The following is a 17,118-nucleotide window of genomic DNA, read 5'->3' as shown; positions in this document are numbered from 1 at the left end:
GTGCGTCTCGCAGGGCATTTCGGGAATTGTAGTTTGATTTGATTCTTGAGCGAATGGAATTCAGGAAAACACCGTAAGGAGATAGGCGAGGCTGGGAATGGCTGGAGTTGAAGAGGGTGGGACCACGCACGAGTCGGATCCAATCAACAGTAAACTTTTCATTAGATCATTGACACGCGCCGGAAGTGAGACTCACATGGGTCCAGCGGCTGGCGGTGACGATGGCCGGGTTCGCGGAACTTGGGCTGTCTTCGTGGCTTGTGGAACAATGTCGGCAGCTGGGTTTGAAGCAGCCTACACCCGTGCAGCTCGGTTGTATTCCTGCCATCCTGGAAGGTGAGTATGGCCCGGCGTGGTGTGGACACCACGTGTCCCCGGCGTGGCCCAGGAGTGGTGTCCACTCCTGTCGCGTTACCCCTTCCGTTTCCCCTTGTTGCTCCTGCGAGGCGAGGGGCAGCCTCGGGCATTTCAAGGAACTTAGGTTCAGGAGGCAAGTTAGGCAGTGTTGTTGGCCTTTAGGCTGCCCTACTGACTCACTGCATGTCCGCTCACAAGTGATGTAATCTTTGAAATTTCCATAGTCTCAGAATTCCGGGAGGTTTTGCTGAATTGCTAACCGATAATAGTGGGAAATTTGAGTAGAACTTGCACTTACTGTCTTCATTTTACAAATGAAAATTGAGGCTATCGAGATTACTAGTAGAAGTGAAAGCACGGTTGGGTGGAACAGCAGTTTGATTTGTCTCTTTCTCAAGACAATTTTAAAAATTACTGGTAGGTTCAGCACTCTGGTTCCAGGACTGCTCTTCTCCTACTCTTCTGGCCCAACTCAGATTTGCCATTACAGAGCTACTGGCGGGAAGCCTAAGATGTGACAAGTTGACAGGTTAAATAAACATAGGTGAGAGAATGTCCAGGGAGCATAAGATGCAGTTTGGAAGAGGCATTCCAAGTTCCCCAGTTCAGATGATGGTGGTGGGGGTTGTCAAAATGGGGTAATGGTTAGTAGCATTTTGGGTTGTGGGTGTGTGTTCCAGTCTAGCTTGCTACTCACTAGCTGTGTTTCTGGGCAAATCTCTTGAGTCTTGGTTTCCTTGCTATTAAATGGGAATAATAATGGTCTCTTTCTCTTAGAATTTGTCAGTTTCCCACAATGGAAAGTTGTTGGTATGCCCGGAATGTAAAGGGCATAGACCAGTAACAGGCACACAGTAACTGCTCAATGGAACAGCTGTTTACACCTAAGCTCTTGTCATTGCTTTGCCCTCCACCCAGGTCGGGACTGCCTGGGCTGTGCTAAGACAGGCAGTGGCAAGACAGCAGCATTTGTCCTGCCCATCTTACAGAAACTCTCTGAGGATCCCTATGGCATCTTCTGCCTCGTCCTGACACCCACCAGGTGAGCACTCCCCAGGCCTCCTGCGTGAGTTAACCAGCTGCATTCTCTTGGGCAAGCTTCTTTACTTCTCTGAGCCACACTTTCCCTGTATGCAAAATGGAGAGAGAAATCATGCCTCCTCTTAGGGGTGCTGCAGAAAAGTGAAAAATGTACTCAGCAAGTGAAAAATGTACTCTGTACTCAGCAAGTGAAAAATGCTGAGTACAGAGCTTAACTCAGAGCAAGTGCTCGTCAGACAGGAGCTGTCAGTAGTCTTTAGCTTAAGAATAGGCACATTTTACTTGGTCAGACAGAGCTGATAATTGATATGAGAAGTTCTATAATGACAGTAGAAGTAGGCAATGAGATGCTATGAGAGTGTGGCCTGCCAAGGGGTGGAGTCAAGGAAGGCTTCATTCAAGGGCGCCTTAAAGAGAAAGGTCTCTCAAAAGGATAAGTTGGGGGAAAGGTCACCTAGGCAGAGGGAACTGCTAGTGCATTCATGCAGAGTTGTGAGAGAGAGGCAGGGAACTGAAAGGGTACTGAGGGCCAGGCGGATTAGAGCCAGCATGAGAAGGGCCTGGAATGCCAGGTTAGAACTGATTTTGAGGGAGTATGAGCAGGAAATAGCAAGATAGGCCAGGAAGTGGGGACATTGGCAGAGGGGAGGCCCAGTTAGAACTGGGGCTGAAGGACAGAGAGGAGGGGAGTTGGACACTAACCACCACTAAGGGAGGAGAGACTGATGTTTGGGTTTCAGGTTTTGGTGACTGGTATCAAGGCTATTGCTGAGAACTTGGAAGGAAGAGAGGCCAGTTTGGGTGGGACTAGAAGGGGAGGGGCCATGGGCTGTTGTGAGGTCCAGTCTGGTGAGTGGGCAGGGCCCACACAGGCCTCCAATACTGATTGTCAGAGCTTTTGTCCAAAGGAGACTGGGAGCATGGAGGACGTGTGAACAGGAGAGTGAGTTAGGAAGCCCTGGGGGTGGAGATGGTAACGGGAGGCAGGCACGGAACCTCTGTGTAACCCAGCCTGGCTCCTTCATACCCACAGGGAGCTGGCCTACCAGATTGCAGAGCAGTTCCGGGTCCTGGGGAAGCCTCTGGGCCTGAAAGATTGCATCATCGTTGGTGGCATGGGTATGAGAGCTCCAGGGAGGCCTCTCCAGGGAATGGGACCCCTGCAACCTCGGACCACCTGCCCAGCCTCACCTGTTGTCCTCCACCTGCAGACATGGTGACCCAGGCTCTGGAGCTCTCCCGCAAACCACATGTGGTCATTGCCACACCAGGGCGCTTGGCTGACCATCTCCGCAGCTCCAATACCTTCAGCATCAAGAAGATCCGCTTTCTCGTGAGTTGGCCTTGGCACTGATTCACCCGTTTGGAAAATGTGTCCCACAGGCCATCCAGTAGAATGTTAGAAACATAACAGTTCAGAGACCCACCAGATGTGGCTTGTATCAATGTAGGTGGTTGGGAGCAGGGCCTCTCTGAGGAAGTGACATTGGAGTTGAGATAGGTGATGAAGCAGGACCTCCATGACCTTCAGGGAGAGTGCTCCCAGGCCCATGACCAGAGCTAGGAAGGGAGGCAGACCAGCCTTGGACAGCGCCCTTACCTCAACCCCTACCACTACCCGCTGCTGCGGGCATTGCAGGTGATGGATGAGGCAGACCGGCTGTTGGAGCAGGGTTGCACTGACTTCACAGTGGACCTGGAGACCATCCTGGCAGCTGTGCCAGCCCGTAGGCAAACGCTGCTCTTCAGTGCCACCCTGACCGACACACTCAGAGAGCTGCAGGGCCTGGCCACCAACCAGCCCTTCTTCTGGGAAGCTCAGGCCCCGTGAGTCCACAGCCACATTCCAGGCTTGGGGGGACAGGCAGGAGGAGGTGGTGGAGTTATAGCCACTGGTGGTTGTTGCCCATATGTGGGGCAGAACATTGACTGAATTCAACAGAAAGGGGAACTGAGGCACCCCCCTCCCCAGGGTACGCACAGTAGAACAGCTAGACCAGCGCTACTTGTTGGTGCCTGAGAAGGTCAAGGATGCCTACTTGGTCCACCTGATCCAGAACTTCCAGGATGAGCATGAGGACTGGTCCATCATCATCTTCACCAACACATGCAAGTGAGCTCGGTGGGGCTGACTCCCCCTGCCCTTTATGGAGGCACATGGCCAGTCTCAGTACTCTAGGGCCTCTGTTCAGACCAGAGGTGTTGGAAGATTTGCTCAAGGAGGCTCAGAGAGATCAACTGATTCACTGGGGTCACCTCTTCTGAAGGCAGAGCCAGGATTTGGGGGCTCTTTTATCTGCTCTTAATGGAAGGGCCAGGGGCCCATGGTTGTCCCCAGCCTTAGAGCAGCCTATTTGCTGTGGTCTAAGGTTGTCACTGAGGCTCAGGGCAGCAGCACCCATACCCAGGGCTGTCCTTCCCATAGTCCCAGGGACCTTAGAATTTTCTGAAGCATCTTGGGGGATTGCCAAGAAGCTGTAGGCTGCTGTTATAAATAGGTAGTCCATATCATGTTGAAAGGACACCCTAATTGGTGCTGTCCCACCAAGAATTTATTGGTTACCCAAAGAAAAATGTCTGGGTGTGGGGCCGACTCTTGTCGGCATAGGCTAGAGGAGGACTCAGCAGAGAGGATGTCAGTGCACCTTTGCTTGTTCTTCCCCATTTGTGCAGGGCAACCTGCTTGGGCTCCTAGGCAGGGGCAGGGGTGGAAGCGGAAGCACTTTCCCAGCACCCCAGTTTTAGAGGGGCTGACAGTGTGTCCTTCCCACCAGGACCTGTCAAGTCCTGTGCATGATGCTACGCAAGTTCAACTTCCCCGCTGTGGCTCTGCATTCTATGATGAAACAGGTAAGGAAACCCACCAGCCTTGTCTGAGGTTCCTCTCAGCCTCAGGGTCTTTTCCTAGGCTCTTCCCTCTGCCTGGAACACTCTTCCTGCTACCCCTGTCTATCCCAGTCTGGCTTTTTCACTGTCATCTTCCTCACTGGACTGTGAGCCCTATGAGGGTAGGACATCCTGGCCTCTGCCCTGTCCGCAGACCTCATGTAGTAAGTGCTCAACCATTTACCAAGGTGCTACTTCCCAATTCTCTTCCTCAATCTGGCATAGAAAGAACGCTTTGCTGCCCTGGCCAAGTTCAAGTCCAGCATCTATCGGATCCTGATTGCAACAGATGTGGCTTCCCGGTGAGCAGCCCAGGGGACTGCCTCCCATGTATTGGCTCAGTGATGCCCCCACAGAGGGGCCAGAGGGGAAGGCTGGCCTCAGGCAAGGGTTGGACAGCCCCAGCTTCACTGCTAAGTGACCTTGGATGAGTCCTAGCCTCGGTTTCACCATGTGGGCACTGGTGCTGACCAGCCTCTGCCTCTAGGGGCCTGGACATTCCCACAGTGCAGGTGGTCATTAACCACAACACCCCCGGGCTCCCAAAGATCTACATCCACCGAGTTGGCCGGACAGCCCGTGCAGGTGAGCAGACAGGGTGGGGTGGCCTTTGGGGACCCATCCCTCCCGCCTGCGCATACCATGAGCAGCCAGAGTCATGAGCTAGTGGGACATGCGAGGATACAGCCCACAACAGGTGAGAGGTTTCAGAGGCAGTGTTTGCAAGTTGGGGAATTGTCCTTTTAAAAGCAAAAGGGATGGTATCTTGGCTTCTCCATGTGACCCATATGCCGTCTCCTGAGGACACGGCACACTGCCCCAGTCCTCACTGCTCTCTGTTGCTTACTCCAGTCCTCTTCACTTGTCAGAGCTGCCAGTCAGGACTATGCAGTGAGTGGGTTCATGAGCCTTGGTGGGTATGGTGTTGCCCCATGGGATTTGGTGTCCAAGTTTAGCCCCTCACTGTGACCGTAGCCAGGGGCCAAGGAGGCATCCATCTCTCTGCTCCCAATCCTGCCAGGGAGGGGCACTGCATTTGTGAGATTTTTCTCATGCCTGGAGTGGAGAGAGATTAGCTTCTGGGATGTACTGAGTCTGTTCTTTCTATGCTATAGCCTTAATTAAGCAGGTCCCATCAGCATTGTGGGCCTTACTGCTGCAGGGGTCTTGGGCCTCGTCAGCTGTTGGTGCTGGTGCAGCACTAGTCACTGTTTCAGAAACAGAGAACTGAACAACTGGCATGCAGAAATGCAGGCTGAGGCCTGTCCGGGCTTATTGCTCATATAACTCACCCTGGGCTCCCGGGCAGCCATGCTGAAAAGGAGACTCAGCCATGTCACCTGCCTACATGTAGGGTCAGGGTGGCAGGAGAGCTGCCCCTCCCTGGTGTCCTACAGCCCCCCTGGACAGACCCACCCACTGCACAGGTCTGGCTTGGGGGTCAAGCCCTGATATACTGGGCTTCCTCCACCTGCCCACATCTACTGACCAAGTTCTGCTCCCTTTAATCGAGAGGCATCGTCACCTGCCTCTGTTGATCCCTCACCCTGGCCCTGGCACTTAGCAGGTAACTGTGGTGTGTCTTCACAGGGCGGCAGGGACAGGCCATTACATTGGTGACACAGTATGACATCCACCTGGTACACGCCATCGAGGAGCAGATCAGTGAGTGAGGGGGCAGGGCTGGGATGCCCACCTGCTTTCTCACGTGAGCAGCACTTTCCTTCCTATACAGTCCTCAAAGAAGTTTCTTTTGCCCAATTATTTTTTAAATTTTGTTTATTGATTTTTAGAGAAAGGGAGAAATGTTGGTTTGTTGTTCCTCTGATTTTTGCATTCATCAAACTTGCAACCTTGGCGTAATGAGACAGTGCTCTAACCAACGGAGCTACCCGGCGAAGGCCTCTTTTGCCCAATTATTGAATGAGAATTTCCCCCTCATGGCCTTCAGCAGCCAAACGCCACATCCAGTGGGCAGGACCTTTGGTTCCTGAGACCATGCTGTGGGGATGCGTCAGAGCCCTAGGGATGGGTCCTCAGTCTGTTTAAATCCTCCCTTGGGTGGTTTAATGTGTAGCCAAGACTAAGAGCCACTAGGGCGTCTCCAGTTACCACCCTAACTGTCCTAAAATTCAGAAACATCTTGGCTTTAAAGAACAGTGTCAAAAAAAATTACTCCTAGTCTAATTCCTAGTGTTGGCAACCACACACACACAAAGGAGAGCAGTCTATACCGCAGGTAGGCCAGAACTCCCAGATCTTGCCTGGGTGACTTCACTGATACAAACCCAGAAGGCATGCGTGCCCCACTGCACTGGGAACTCACTGTGGCCAGAACCCCCCTCCCTGTCATGTTCGACTTCCCTGCCCCCACCCTCCCCACAGAGAAGAAGCTGGAGGAGTTCGTGGTGGAGGAGGCTGAGGTGCTACAGATTCTCACGCAGGTCAACGTGGTCCGGAGGGAATGCGAGATTGTGAGTGTTGGGCAGTTGAGCGTCAGGGCCCAGGGTGCTCCCTTCAAAACGGGTCTGCCACCCACGACAGCCTCTCTCCCTTGTCCCCATCCCAGAAACTCGAGGCAGCCAACTTTGATGAAAAGAAGGAAATTAACAAGCGGAAGCAGTTGATCCTGGAGGGGAAGGTGAGGGCTGAGCCAGTGGTGGGAGGGACAGGGCTCCTGAGGTAGAGGATGATCTGCTCAGACACCTCTCTGTCCTTCCCGAGACAGGACCCCGACCTAGAGGCCAAGCGCAAGGCTGAGCTGGCCAAGATCAAGCAGAAGAACCGGCGCTTCAAGGAGCAGGTGGAGCATGCGTTGCAGCAGCAGAAGGCTGGTGGGGCTGCTTGCAAGAGGCGTCTAACAAGGGCCCAGCCTGAGGCCCGCTTGGCCCCAGCACCCACCCAGGGCCCAACCTAAGGCCCACTCAGCCCCTGCCTGCCCAGCCTCAGATTCCTTCATCCAGCTGAGGGTTGGAGAGTCGGAGGGTCTTCTCCTGTTGACAGTCCCCCCGCCAACCTGCCCCACTCCCCTCAGTGGAGCCATGGACACACCCATATGGTGTAGTACACAGCTCTTTGACCCTGTGGCCACAGCTGGCCCCTTCTCAAAGCCTTGGCCAAAGGTCAGGCTGTAAAGGGAAGAACACTAATGACTGGGCCCATATCCACAGTGACCCCACTCCAGGGTCACCACAGGGGGTGCCATGGGATCCAAAAGTGAAAATGTGTCATTTCCTAGAGGCACTTAATAAATGAGTCTGTCAGCTTACCCAGTTTGACTTGCAGGGGTGGGAGAGGAGGGTACGGCCTCTTGCACCTTTTAAGTCTCCTGGAACCCCATGTCTCTGCCCACCCACAGTTCTCCACTCCTGCTAGGCCAAGCCCAAAGCCTTGAACTGCAGTGCTGGCCGTTCCAGCTGGTTGGCCCTGGGGTGCCTTTTGTAAAGCCCCTTGGGGGCCTCAGTTTCCTCATCTGGAAAATGGCCATAGCATTTGGACCTCTCCAGATGTGGCCATGAGGTCAATGAGGTCATTCCCTTCCCTGGTGAATTTGGCTGTGGTCTAGGAGCTTCTCTGCCTGTGTACTTAAGATTAATTTTGGGGTTTGTAGCCGGGGTGAAGGGCTTACCAGGGGCCACCTAAGTCCAAACTGGTCTAGACAACATGGGCTGAGCCCCAAGGGATGGGGGCAGCAGGACCAGGCAGAGCTATGTGGCCTGGGCACCCCCTCAGGCTCTGCGCTTCACCCTCCTCACCTGTAAGTAGCTTTCCAGCCCTACACGGACAGAGGGCAGCTAAGGTGTATCTGAGAGGAGACAGGAGAGGGTCTGGTGATGACATTAGGTGCCCATACATTATACACATACACACAGCCATGCTTAGAAATGTAATCTCGGCACTAGCATGTGCCCTGGGGATTCTAGAAATCCAATACAATGAAAAGCCCAGGCAGCCCCTGAGCTGTGAGCTGCCAGGCCCTCCTGGGGGCTGAGTTGCCCCAGTCCCTGCCAGAGCAAATGGCCTGCTGGACCGCCTGCGGCCAGCCCATGCCCCAGACAGAAAGCATCTGTATAAAACCTGCTCCCATAGCCTCAGCTCCTATGAGGACTGGCTGCCAGGTTGGGCTCAGGGTGTACCCTCAGCCAAGCGGGCTAGGCCCTCCCGAAGCTCACTCAGCTCGAACAGCCTGACATCCAAGAGCTGTGCAGCCCGACCCAGCTCAGCCCTTGTCCGCTCCCGATCAGCCCGAGCCTCCTCGAGGCTGCGCTCTGTCATCCGCAGCTGGTGCTCCAACTCCACGTTTCGGGTTTCCAGGTCCTGCAAGGAGAGGATTGGCAAGGTTGGCGGTCCACACTGGGCCAAGACCCCTGTTTCCTGGTCTCCTTGCCAATTTGAACATCACAGAACTGATCACATCCCTTTTCTGAACTGAAAGCCCTCCTGTGATCCATCAGGCTGGGGGTGAAATCCACACTATTCCCCCTCCTCTCCTCTCACTGGTCTTGTGGTTCCTTTTTATTCTTTTTTTAAAGATTTTATTTATTTTGTTTTTACAGGGGAAGGGAGGGAGAAAGAGGGAAAGATCAATGTGTGGATGCCTCTTGCACGCCCCCTACTGGGGGCCTGGCCTGCAGGGAGTCAAACCTGGGACCCTTTGGTTCACACGCAGGAGTTCGATCCATTGAGCCACACCAGCCAGGGTTGGCCTTGTGGGTCCTTGAACACACTGATGTCCTAACCATCTCAGGGCCTTTGCACATTCTGTACACTCTGCCCAGGAAACAACAGTGAGCATTTCCCTGATTTCTCTCTTCCGAGGACACTTTGGGGGACACCAGATCCTTTAATACCTCCACCTGTAGACTTACAGGGCATGCCCCATGAATGTTCCTTGGATAAAGTTTTTCGTGAGAGGCCAACTAGACCTGGGTTCAAATGCAAGCTCCTGACCTTAGGCAGAGGATGTGTGAGGACTTCATGAGGGTCAAGAACAGGGGCTCAGCAGGGACTCAAAAACTGCATTTTGCCCTGGCTGGTGTGGCTCAATGGGCTGAGTACTGGCCTGTGAGCTGAGGGCAAATTTGATTCCCAGTTCGATTCCCAGTCAGGGCACATGCCTGGGTTGCGGACCAGGTCCCTGGTAGGGGGTGCGTGAGAGACACCCACACTTTTCTTCCTCCCTTCCCCTCTCCCTAAAAATAAATAAAATCTTAACAAAAACAAAAAAACCTGCGTGTTAAATAAATGGATGGATATAAACCCTACCAATAACAACCATTTACAAACCACCTCATACCTTCCATGCATCTGGTCTTCCCAATGCTTCATAACTTTAGGTAGATGTCTTCCCAACCCAGTTTGTAGGTGAAGAAACTGAGGCTCTGGAGGACCCGCCAGAAAGGGAGGATACCAAGTCTTTTCCACACTAGAGGCTGGCCGCCTACATGCAGTCACCCAAACCCCTGGCCACCACACACACCTGCACCTTCTGCTGTGTTTCCTCTCGCTCCACCACATCAGAGGCTTCTCGGGGCCCACCAGCCTGGCTCTTCAGTGTCTGGATCTCCTAGTGAACAGTTCCTAGGTTGTTCTGTGGGTCCCAACTCCTCCGAGAGAGGTCAGGGAAGCTGAGGCCTGGGGACACACATGCACACACATACTCTCACATGATCAGTGCTCACCTGGTCCTTGGTTTGCACTAGGGACTCCAGCTGCTCCAGCGCCTGGGCTGGCCCCTCCTCACTCACTGGGGTTGGTTCTGCCGCTGCTTGGGTCTCCAGCTCAGCCACCTGCGTGGAAACATCAGCACCTTTCTGAGATCTGCCTTCTGCTCAGCCCCGCCCTAGGTATTCATCCCCTCTGATTGGAGCTACCACCCCGCCCCTGGCAGAGAAGACTTTAGGGTCTGACAACCCTCTGAGGCGGGCACTATATCAGACCCATTTTACAGAGCACGAAACAAGGCTCAGGGAAGTGATCCGTAGAGATCATACAGCCAGTCGGTGAACCCAGAACAGACAGGACATATGCAGGAAGGAGCTCCAGAGTTGTCCGCGCCAAGGGTCTAGAACAGAGGTCCCCTCACCCGCTGCCGCAGCCGCTCGGCCTCTGCGCGTTGGGCCTCCAGCTGCTGCCTCCACTGCGCGGCGGCTGCGTTGGCCTCTCGCAAGGCTCCCGCCAACTTGTTGTTGCTGTCCTGCAGCGCGAAGAACTCGGCCTCCCATTGTACCTCGCCCACGGAGCTGCGGGGACGCAGGGATCGGCCCGCTGTTCAGCCAGGCCGGCCAGAGTTAGGCTACGGGTAGGGCTGCCCTGGGTCAGGGATGCGGCCAGGAGGCCGTACTGGGAAAAGTAACATAATTGCAGAGGCAGGGTAGAGGCAGAACAGGACGCAGCCCATGCACGGAAGTCTCAGGAAGGCGGGTCATGCTGGAGACGCGGTTAGGGCTGGGCGACGGATCCTCGTTGGGGGCGGGGCCAGAGTGGTGCTCATTCAGTGAGACAGTGCAATACCCCGCGGACTGGGCGTCAGTCCACTGGGATCTAGGCCGAACCGGGTGGGGCTGGGAGGCACCTGTGGGTTTATAACTATCCGCGGGACGAGTGAATGAGGAGGGGTGGGGCCATCTTCTGTAAGGCGCGGGCAAAAGCCAAAGCGCGTGGAAGGGCGTGGTCAGCTCCAGAACGGAAGGGGCAGGATTGCGGTTAGCCACCTCCCACTCCCAGGCTTTGGGGCTACGGCCCGATCCACCACCGGTAGCACTCCTGCGGCTCCTCTGGCAAACCCTCCGGCGGCAACCCTGTGCTCCGCCCTACTCCCTCACCCCTCTGAAAGCATCTTCTTGAGCCGCTCTCGTTCTGCTGGGCCAGGAGCTTCAGCGCTTTGACTGCGGAACAGTTTCTCGTCGCTGGGCGGGCCATTGGCGCTGACTAGCGGGGTCGGGGGCACCTAAGGATATGGGCAGAAGCTGGGTCACCGGGGGGGCTTCAGTCAAAGACCGGTTAGAAGGTCATGGTTAGGGTCGGGGCTGATGATACTGGGTTCATGACTGCAGGCAGGCTTCACTCCCAGCACGGGATCCGAGGGCGCCCCTTCCCTCACCCATCCTCTCTGGTTTCCCAAGGCCCCTGGATTGGAATTCTGGGTCCTGGCCGCCAAATTTGCCTGCCTGGGTTCTCACCAATTTCCCAGGAGCAAACCTGATTGCAGGCCAGTTTGAACCCGCTGAGATACTGGAAATCTGCTGCGATGGCAGGGGTGGGGGCAATCTGAAACCCTAGGCATAGTACCCCTCTGGGGCCAAATTTCAACATTCATTTCAGATTCTGACAGAAAGCCCTTTCCACCAGGCTGAATTTCTTATAAATCCACCTCATGATCCCTGAGGGCAGGGGCCAGCCTCCTTTTTCATCTCTGTAACCCCAGTCCAGCCCTGGGCCACCACCCCCCACCCCACACACAGTAGGTAGTTAATTAATTATGCTGAATAAATTAATGGGGGAAACTGCCCAGAAGCAGTTCTTTACTCTGCCCCTCTTAGCTACATCAACTTCTTCCTTTCGACTTGGTCATCTGAGCTGGCCAAAGCTGGGCCAGATTCCCCTGACATGCTCCATGGCACCCACATTCCTCTTCCATGGTCCCTGCCACAATCTGTGAGCATTTGGTTCTGGGCACCAGCACAACACAATGCAGGGAGACCACCCCTCTAATATCGCCAGACAGGCATGGGGCAGAGAGTGCTGACCTGGTGGGCGGACAGCCCCAGGGCTGGACTGGTCAGCTCCCCCCCATCCTGAGATTTCTCCCTCGCCAGTCTCGCTGCTTCCTTCACTTCCTGGAACTTCTCAGCGAACTGAAGAGGGGTGACAGGAACAGACAGTCAACAAATCCCTGGTCTCCTCCCCTGGGGCCCCACCCAGCATTGTCCCTGTCACTTATGAAGGGGCTTTAGGAACTTTGTGCATCCACCCATCTCATGAACTGGAAGAATGGGAGGCTTGGAAAACGACGTCTCAACGAGCAGAATGGGTTTGAGGGTGGGCGTGGGAGGCTCACTGAGCCACCCTGAGAAAAGGATCCCCTTTCCTCTCATCCAGGCTTATTTCAGCAAGGAGAGCCTTTGGAGGGTGCTAATCTATCTTCAATGCCTGGGGCACCTGTAAACATCCTTCCTTGTAGGACAAAGAGATCCTGGGGTCTGAGCTCAGCCAGTGAGAAAGTTATTGTCCTGTTTCCATTTGTTGTATTAATGTTTATATTTCCAGTTAGGGTAGAATACACATTTTCCACTTTAAAATAAATTTATAGTTTGAAAATATTTTTAAGGAAACATTTTCAGATATACAGCCACTTATTTTGTGCAAAGGGGCCAGTGCACTTCACTGGGGGCAACTGGTTTTTTAAAAAATGGCCCAAGTTCAACTGGATACTCATGTGGGAAAAAATACTCCTACCTTACACTACCCACAGAAATAAATTCAAGATCTAAATGTGAACAGAAAACGAAGGCTAGTTGAAGAGAAGAAAATTGGAAATGGCATGCCCTCGGCAGCACTCGGGGAGCACTAACCAACCATCCAGGAAAACAATGTTCAAAACAATTGTGTGGAGACAGCAGAGGGTGGAAGGAAGCGATGATGTAGTGCTACCAGGTGTGGGAAAGCACCCAGCCCACCCCAGGAACCCAGAGAAGGGCAGGCTGTGTTGAAATTGGAGCAGGTGGCCTACAGAGCACAGATGTGAACAAGGGAATGAACTGGGAAAGGCTTCTGGCTTGTCCAATTCTGCACCTGGGAAGTGGAGGCCCAGCACCTGACCAGGGCCCCCTCCCCTCCATGTACCCAAGAGAAAGACCCAGGTGCAATCTTGTTGCTCCCACCACGTGTTCCTGAGACCCACCTGTGTCAGATGCTGTTCAGAAGCAAAGCCAAGGCCGTAGACAGTGTTAGCGCGACTGTCTGCCCACTGGCCAAACTTCTGGGAGGTTTTGGTAAAGGTCATGTTGGGGGTGACAGTGCTATTGATAATGGCCTAGGGAGAAATGAGCAAAGATCGAGGTCAGTGGGATTGCTAACAAGAACATGAGATCACTGGAGTACCCTTTGTACGAGTGCCTCCAAGGTCCTTGGTCTGAGCCATTTCAGGAGGAAGAGGGACTGAGGCCCCAAAAGGGTCAGCACAACACCAACCCTTGGCACACAGCAAGGCGACAATCAGACCCAGGCCTATTGCTGAGACCCCTTCCACCTGCCACCCCAACCAGGCCCCGCCAGGACCTTGGCGCCCCCAATGCTGATGATTCGGTAGACATTGCGGGTGGCATCATAGAAGTAGGACACGGTGAGTGCGTGTTTGCCCGCAGGAATCCAGTTCCGCTTGGTGGCTGGGTCGATCTGGAATACATGCGCCCGTGTGCTGAAGATGGGCTGTTCCCTGCATGGGGAAAGGGCACTCAGTGGGAACCAGGTACTCCTGTAAGACTCAGGGCCAAGCCAGGGGAGGCAAGGGCTCACCTGGCTGTGGACATCGGTCAAGCTGGCCTGGGTGGGCTCCAAGGGGCAGCCAGAGGGGTGGCACAAGCTGCTGTTTTGGCCTCTGGGGTAGAGGGAGCTTGTGAGTATCCCCACAGGACAAGCTGAGGGTGGTCAGGCAGGTCCAGTCGCAGGACCTGATGCAGCATTCACAAATGGACCATTCACAGAATTTCAACAAAAAGATAACAGAATCAGTAGATCACTCAGAGCAAGTAGTCCCCAACCCCTCTACCTAGAAAGGTCCCCACAACAACCTGGACAGGAGACAACTCTCTAAAAGGAGCCAGGTGGCCGCTGACATCTCAGCATAAAACTCTCATTATCTGGGTTAGCTGATCCCCAGTGACACTCCCTTAATCTCAGGGTGGGTTGAGGAGGCCAAGGTTAGCTCCCACTCCACACTTTCCCACACAGTCGTCCATCAGTCCCCAAAGCAGGGTCTCCAACAAAAAGTGTGGCATCACCAGGCACCTACTGGGTGGGAGACCAGTCTCCACTGGCCCACAGAGGGGCCTCTCCATTTCCAGTCTAGGGCACAGGCACAGATTTAGTGTCAAAGTCCAATCAGGAAGCCCCTATCCTTGTCAAAAAGATAAGATGTAGCGAAACAGGACCACCCGGTGCCCACCACCGGATCGCCCATCACCACTCACTCCCAATACCACGGGGTGCTGGGTGGAACCCAGGACTGGGAGATGGGCTCTCTAGCTCTCTGCTGGTTCCTCTAACCAACACCCACAGAAGCCAGGAACAGCTGCCCGGGAAGACTTCCTGACCTTCCCCCTGCACTCTCAAACTCGCATCCAGGGCATCTGCAGGGGACTCAGGAGGGACCTGGGGGTGGGGAAGTCAAGTTGGGGGATAAGACACCACAGCTTAGCGGTCTCTGTGGCCAGAGGGTGACACCCCCGCTTCACACACACCCGCCCCTGCACACCCCCCGCCCCCAGTCCTGGGCAGCTGCTGTTCTGGTCACAGGGTCTGAAACCGGAGCCTCTGCTGGGGGAGGGGCGGCAGCTCTGGCCGAGTTTGGGGGCGATTCCTGGGGATCTGGGGCTCAGGGGTCCCAGGAACTTTGGCCCTTCCGGCCCGGACGCTCCTGCCGCTCCTGCCGCGACTTGTGCGTTTTGGGAAAGTTACTCACCAACCAGTCATGCGCCTCCGGCGCCGCCGGCCACGAGGCTCTGGAGGGGGCCCTACCCCGCCCGACGCCCGGGATCCCTAATCGCTTGTGCGGCTGCAGAAGCCCCACCCCATGCCCCCAGTCCGGGGTCCTGATATTCAGTCAGGCTCGAGTCCCCACATACGTCAGGAGTGAAGAGCCCAGTGCGTGACTCAATTTCGGAAAGCTCCAACCTTGGAACTTCCAAGATCTCCGTGATCCCCCAAATCTGGGTCCAGAATTTTGGGGACATATTATCTGCATCCTCAAGCCCATGTCCATAACTTCGGGGATCCTCTGAGCCGCCCCGATTCCTGAACTTCGGGGATCCTATGCCACCCTTCCATCCCAGTTCCGGAATTTCGGGGTCTCCTAGCGGGGCCCCTCATCCCCAGGTCTGGAACTTCCAAATACCTTCGCGGCCTCCAGCGACGCTGGGCGTGGAACTTCGGCAACCCCTAGCACTATCTCCACCCCGACCCGAGCTCCGGAACTTCGAGGTCCCCGAGGCCCGGCAAGACCTGGTACTTGGGAACTTCCCGGGCTGCTCCCAGCCTCCGCGTCCAGAACTTCGGGACCCCTACGCCAGGGCTCAGGCTCCGATGGCTGGGCTCACCCTGCCGGCCGGGCGCCCCGTGAGTGTCCCGGCGGAGTCCGGTGCGGCCCACAGCGCGGACTCCCCGCACCCTCCAAGCCGTCCGCGCCGCCAGCGCCTTTGTCTGCGCTGCCGCAGCCGCCGACGACCGCGCCGCCTCCGGTCCCATCGCAGCCGGTCCCGACGAGGCCGCCGCCCGCCCCGCCTCCCCCGCTCCCCGCCTCCCCGCCACCCGAAGGCCAGCCACAGCGCCCCCTGCGGGCCCTCTTCGGAGGGGAAGTGGGAAGGGGGTTGGGGAAGCCCGGGAACAGGAAAAGGCCTGGATGGTGGAGAAGGGGACTGAGGGTGAGGGTGACAAACTGACCCAGACCCAGAGACAGACGGGAGAGAGAAGCAGAGACACAGGAGAGGGACAGACAGAGAACTGAGAGGCAGAGACAAAGGAGACAACAGGCAAAAGACTGTAACTATGTAACAAGATAATTGTGACAATGCCAACGATGGTTGGATGACATGTGTTACAAGGTCCCTGAATCCAGGATGCAGCGAATGAATGTTGGTGTCCAGTTCCCACCAAATGGGTTAGTCCCCTGGAGATCCGCACACCTGGGCTGCACCTCTGGTCAGAGGAAGCCCACCCCTTCATACACTTGCCAGGAGCAGGTCCTTCTGGGGCTGAACGGTGATCACCCCCCAGGTCCTGGCCTGCCCGGGGTCTGCGGGTAGAGGCACCGATGCTCTTCAGACCGAAGGCCCACAGTTCCCAGGAGCTCTGAGCCTCACGGTGGAGCTTTCTGACAACCTCCTCTGCCACATCTCGTTTCCCTCTTCTTTTATTTCTGTTTCCTGACGACAAGAACCACACATCCGAGCTAGAAGCTACCTTCAAATTACCTTTAGGTGAATCCTGGATACTTATTCCCAGGCCAAGTTCTGAATTTACTCCCTCCAGGACTTTGCCCAAGCTTTTCCCTCCACCAGGAATGCCCTTCCCGCAGGCATGTGTTTTGCCTTGTCCTTCCAGGCTCTGCTCCACTGCCACTCTTCTAGAAGCTTGTCTGACCATCCTGGGCTTGGGAGGGATCTCACCCTACCCTGCCCCGTGCCCCATCCCTTTCTGTGAGGTTTCTGATGTTTGTTACCTGTTTATTAGTTCAACTGTGGCCAGATCTGGGCTCCCCTGGAGGGCCGGCCCATTCTGGACCCCCAACCTTACTGGGAAAATGGAAGCAGATTCCGTTTCCTGGGCTGCTTCTAACTTCATGAAGCATCTGCACAAGCAAAAGATTTGGCTTTGCTCTCAGGCCCAAAGCCACAAAATGCTTGAACATTATGGGGAACAAAGAGAATACCGTCTGTTCTATGCAAAGAATGACTTTTCCTTATTACCAAAAAAATAATTTAAAAAAAGTAACTGGAAAGGGCCCAGGAGAGGCGAGGTTTCTGAAAGCCATTCGTAGTGTGTTGAACGCTGGACTGCTACAGCCCTGCAGCTAGGGTCACAGGGCCATCCTGTGGGGGGAGTTGGGCAAAGGGCCCA

General features: G+C 55.1%; 2 protein-coding genes across 9 annotated transcripts; one reads left to right on the top strand and one right to left on the bottom strand.

Moving 5' to 3' along the window:
• Positions 1-179: 179 nt before the first annotated feature.
• DDX49 (DEAD-box helicase 49) lies at positions 180-7,552 on the top strand. The gene is made up of 13 exons (XM_037028936.1): positions 180-336; positions 1,276-1,399; positions 2,432-2,517; positions 2,610-2,731; positions 3,038-3,225; positions 3,371-3,511; positions 4,173-4,248; positions 4,510-4,586; positions 4,772-4,869; positions 5,875-5,949; positions 6,670-6,758; positions 6,854-6,925; positions 7,013-7,552. Exons 1-13 carry the CDS (start codon positions 222-224, stop codon positions 7,199-7,201), a joined length of 1,452 nt encoding a protein of 483 aa, XP_036884831.1. The 5' UTR covers positions 180-221; the 3' UTR covers positions 7,202-7,552.
• Positions 7,553-8,157: 605 nt separating this feature from the next.
• HOMER3 (homer scaffold protein 3) lies at positions 8,158-15,759 on the bottom strand. 8 transcript variants are annotated; one of them, XM_037028937.1, is made up of 11 exons: positions 15,398-15,759; positions 14,484-14,655; positions 13,801-13,955; positions 13,564-13,720; positions 13,187-13,318; positions 12,033-12,140; positions 11,109-11,233; positions 10,370-10,526; positions 9,966-10,073; positions 9,764-9,850; positions 8,158-8,601 (listed from the first exon to the last, which is right to left on the bottom strand). In XM_037028937.1, exons 3-11 carry the CDS (start codon positions 13,812-13,814, stop codon positions 8,410-8,412), a joined length of 1,080 nt encoding a protein of 359 aa, XP_036884832.1. In that variant the 5' UTR covers positions 13,815-13,955; positions 14,484-14,655; positions 15,398-15,759; the 3' UTR covers positions 8,158-8,409. The 8 variants fall into 8 exon arrangements, with proteins under 8 accessions (XP_036884832.1, XP_036884839.1, XP_036884836.1 ...); XM_037028944.1 differs by having other exon boundaries at positions 13,801-13,882; XM_037028941.1 differs by having other exon boundaries at positions 15,505-15,759.
• Between the last annotated feature and the right edge of the window lie 1,359 nt (positions 15,760-17,118).

The sequence above is a fragment of the Sturnira hondurensis genome, unplaced genomic scaffold (genome assembly GCF_014824575.4).
Source record: "Sturnira hondurensis isolate 20B ecotype Veracruz unplaced genomic scaffold, ASM1482457v3 Scaffold0020119, whole genome shotgun sequence".
In the NCBI taxonomy this organism is placed as follows: Eukaryota; Metazoa; Chordata; class Mammalia; order Chiroptera; family Phyllostomidae; genus Sturnira; species Sturnira hondurensis.
This window is presented reverse-complemented; position numbering and strand designations above follow the sequence as displayed.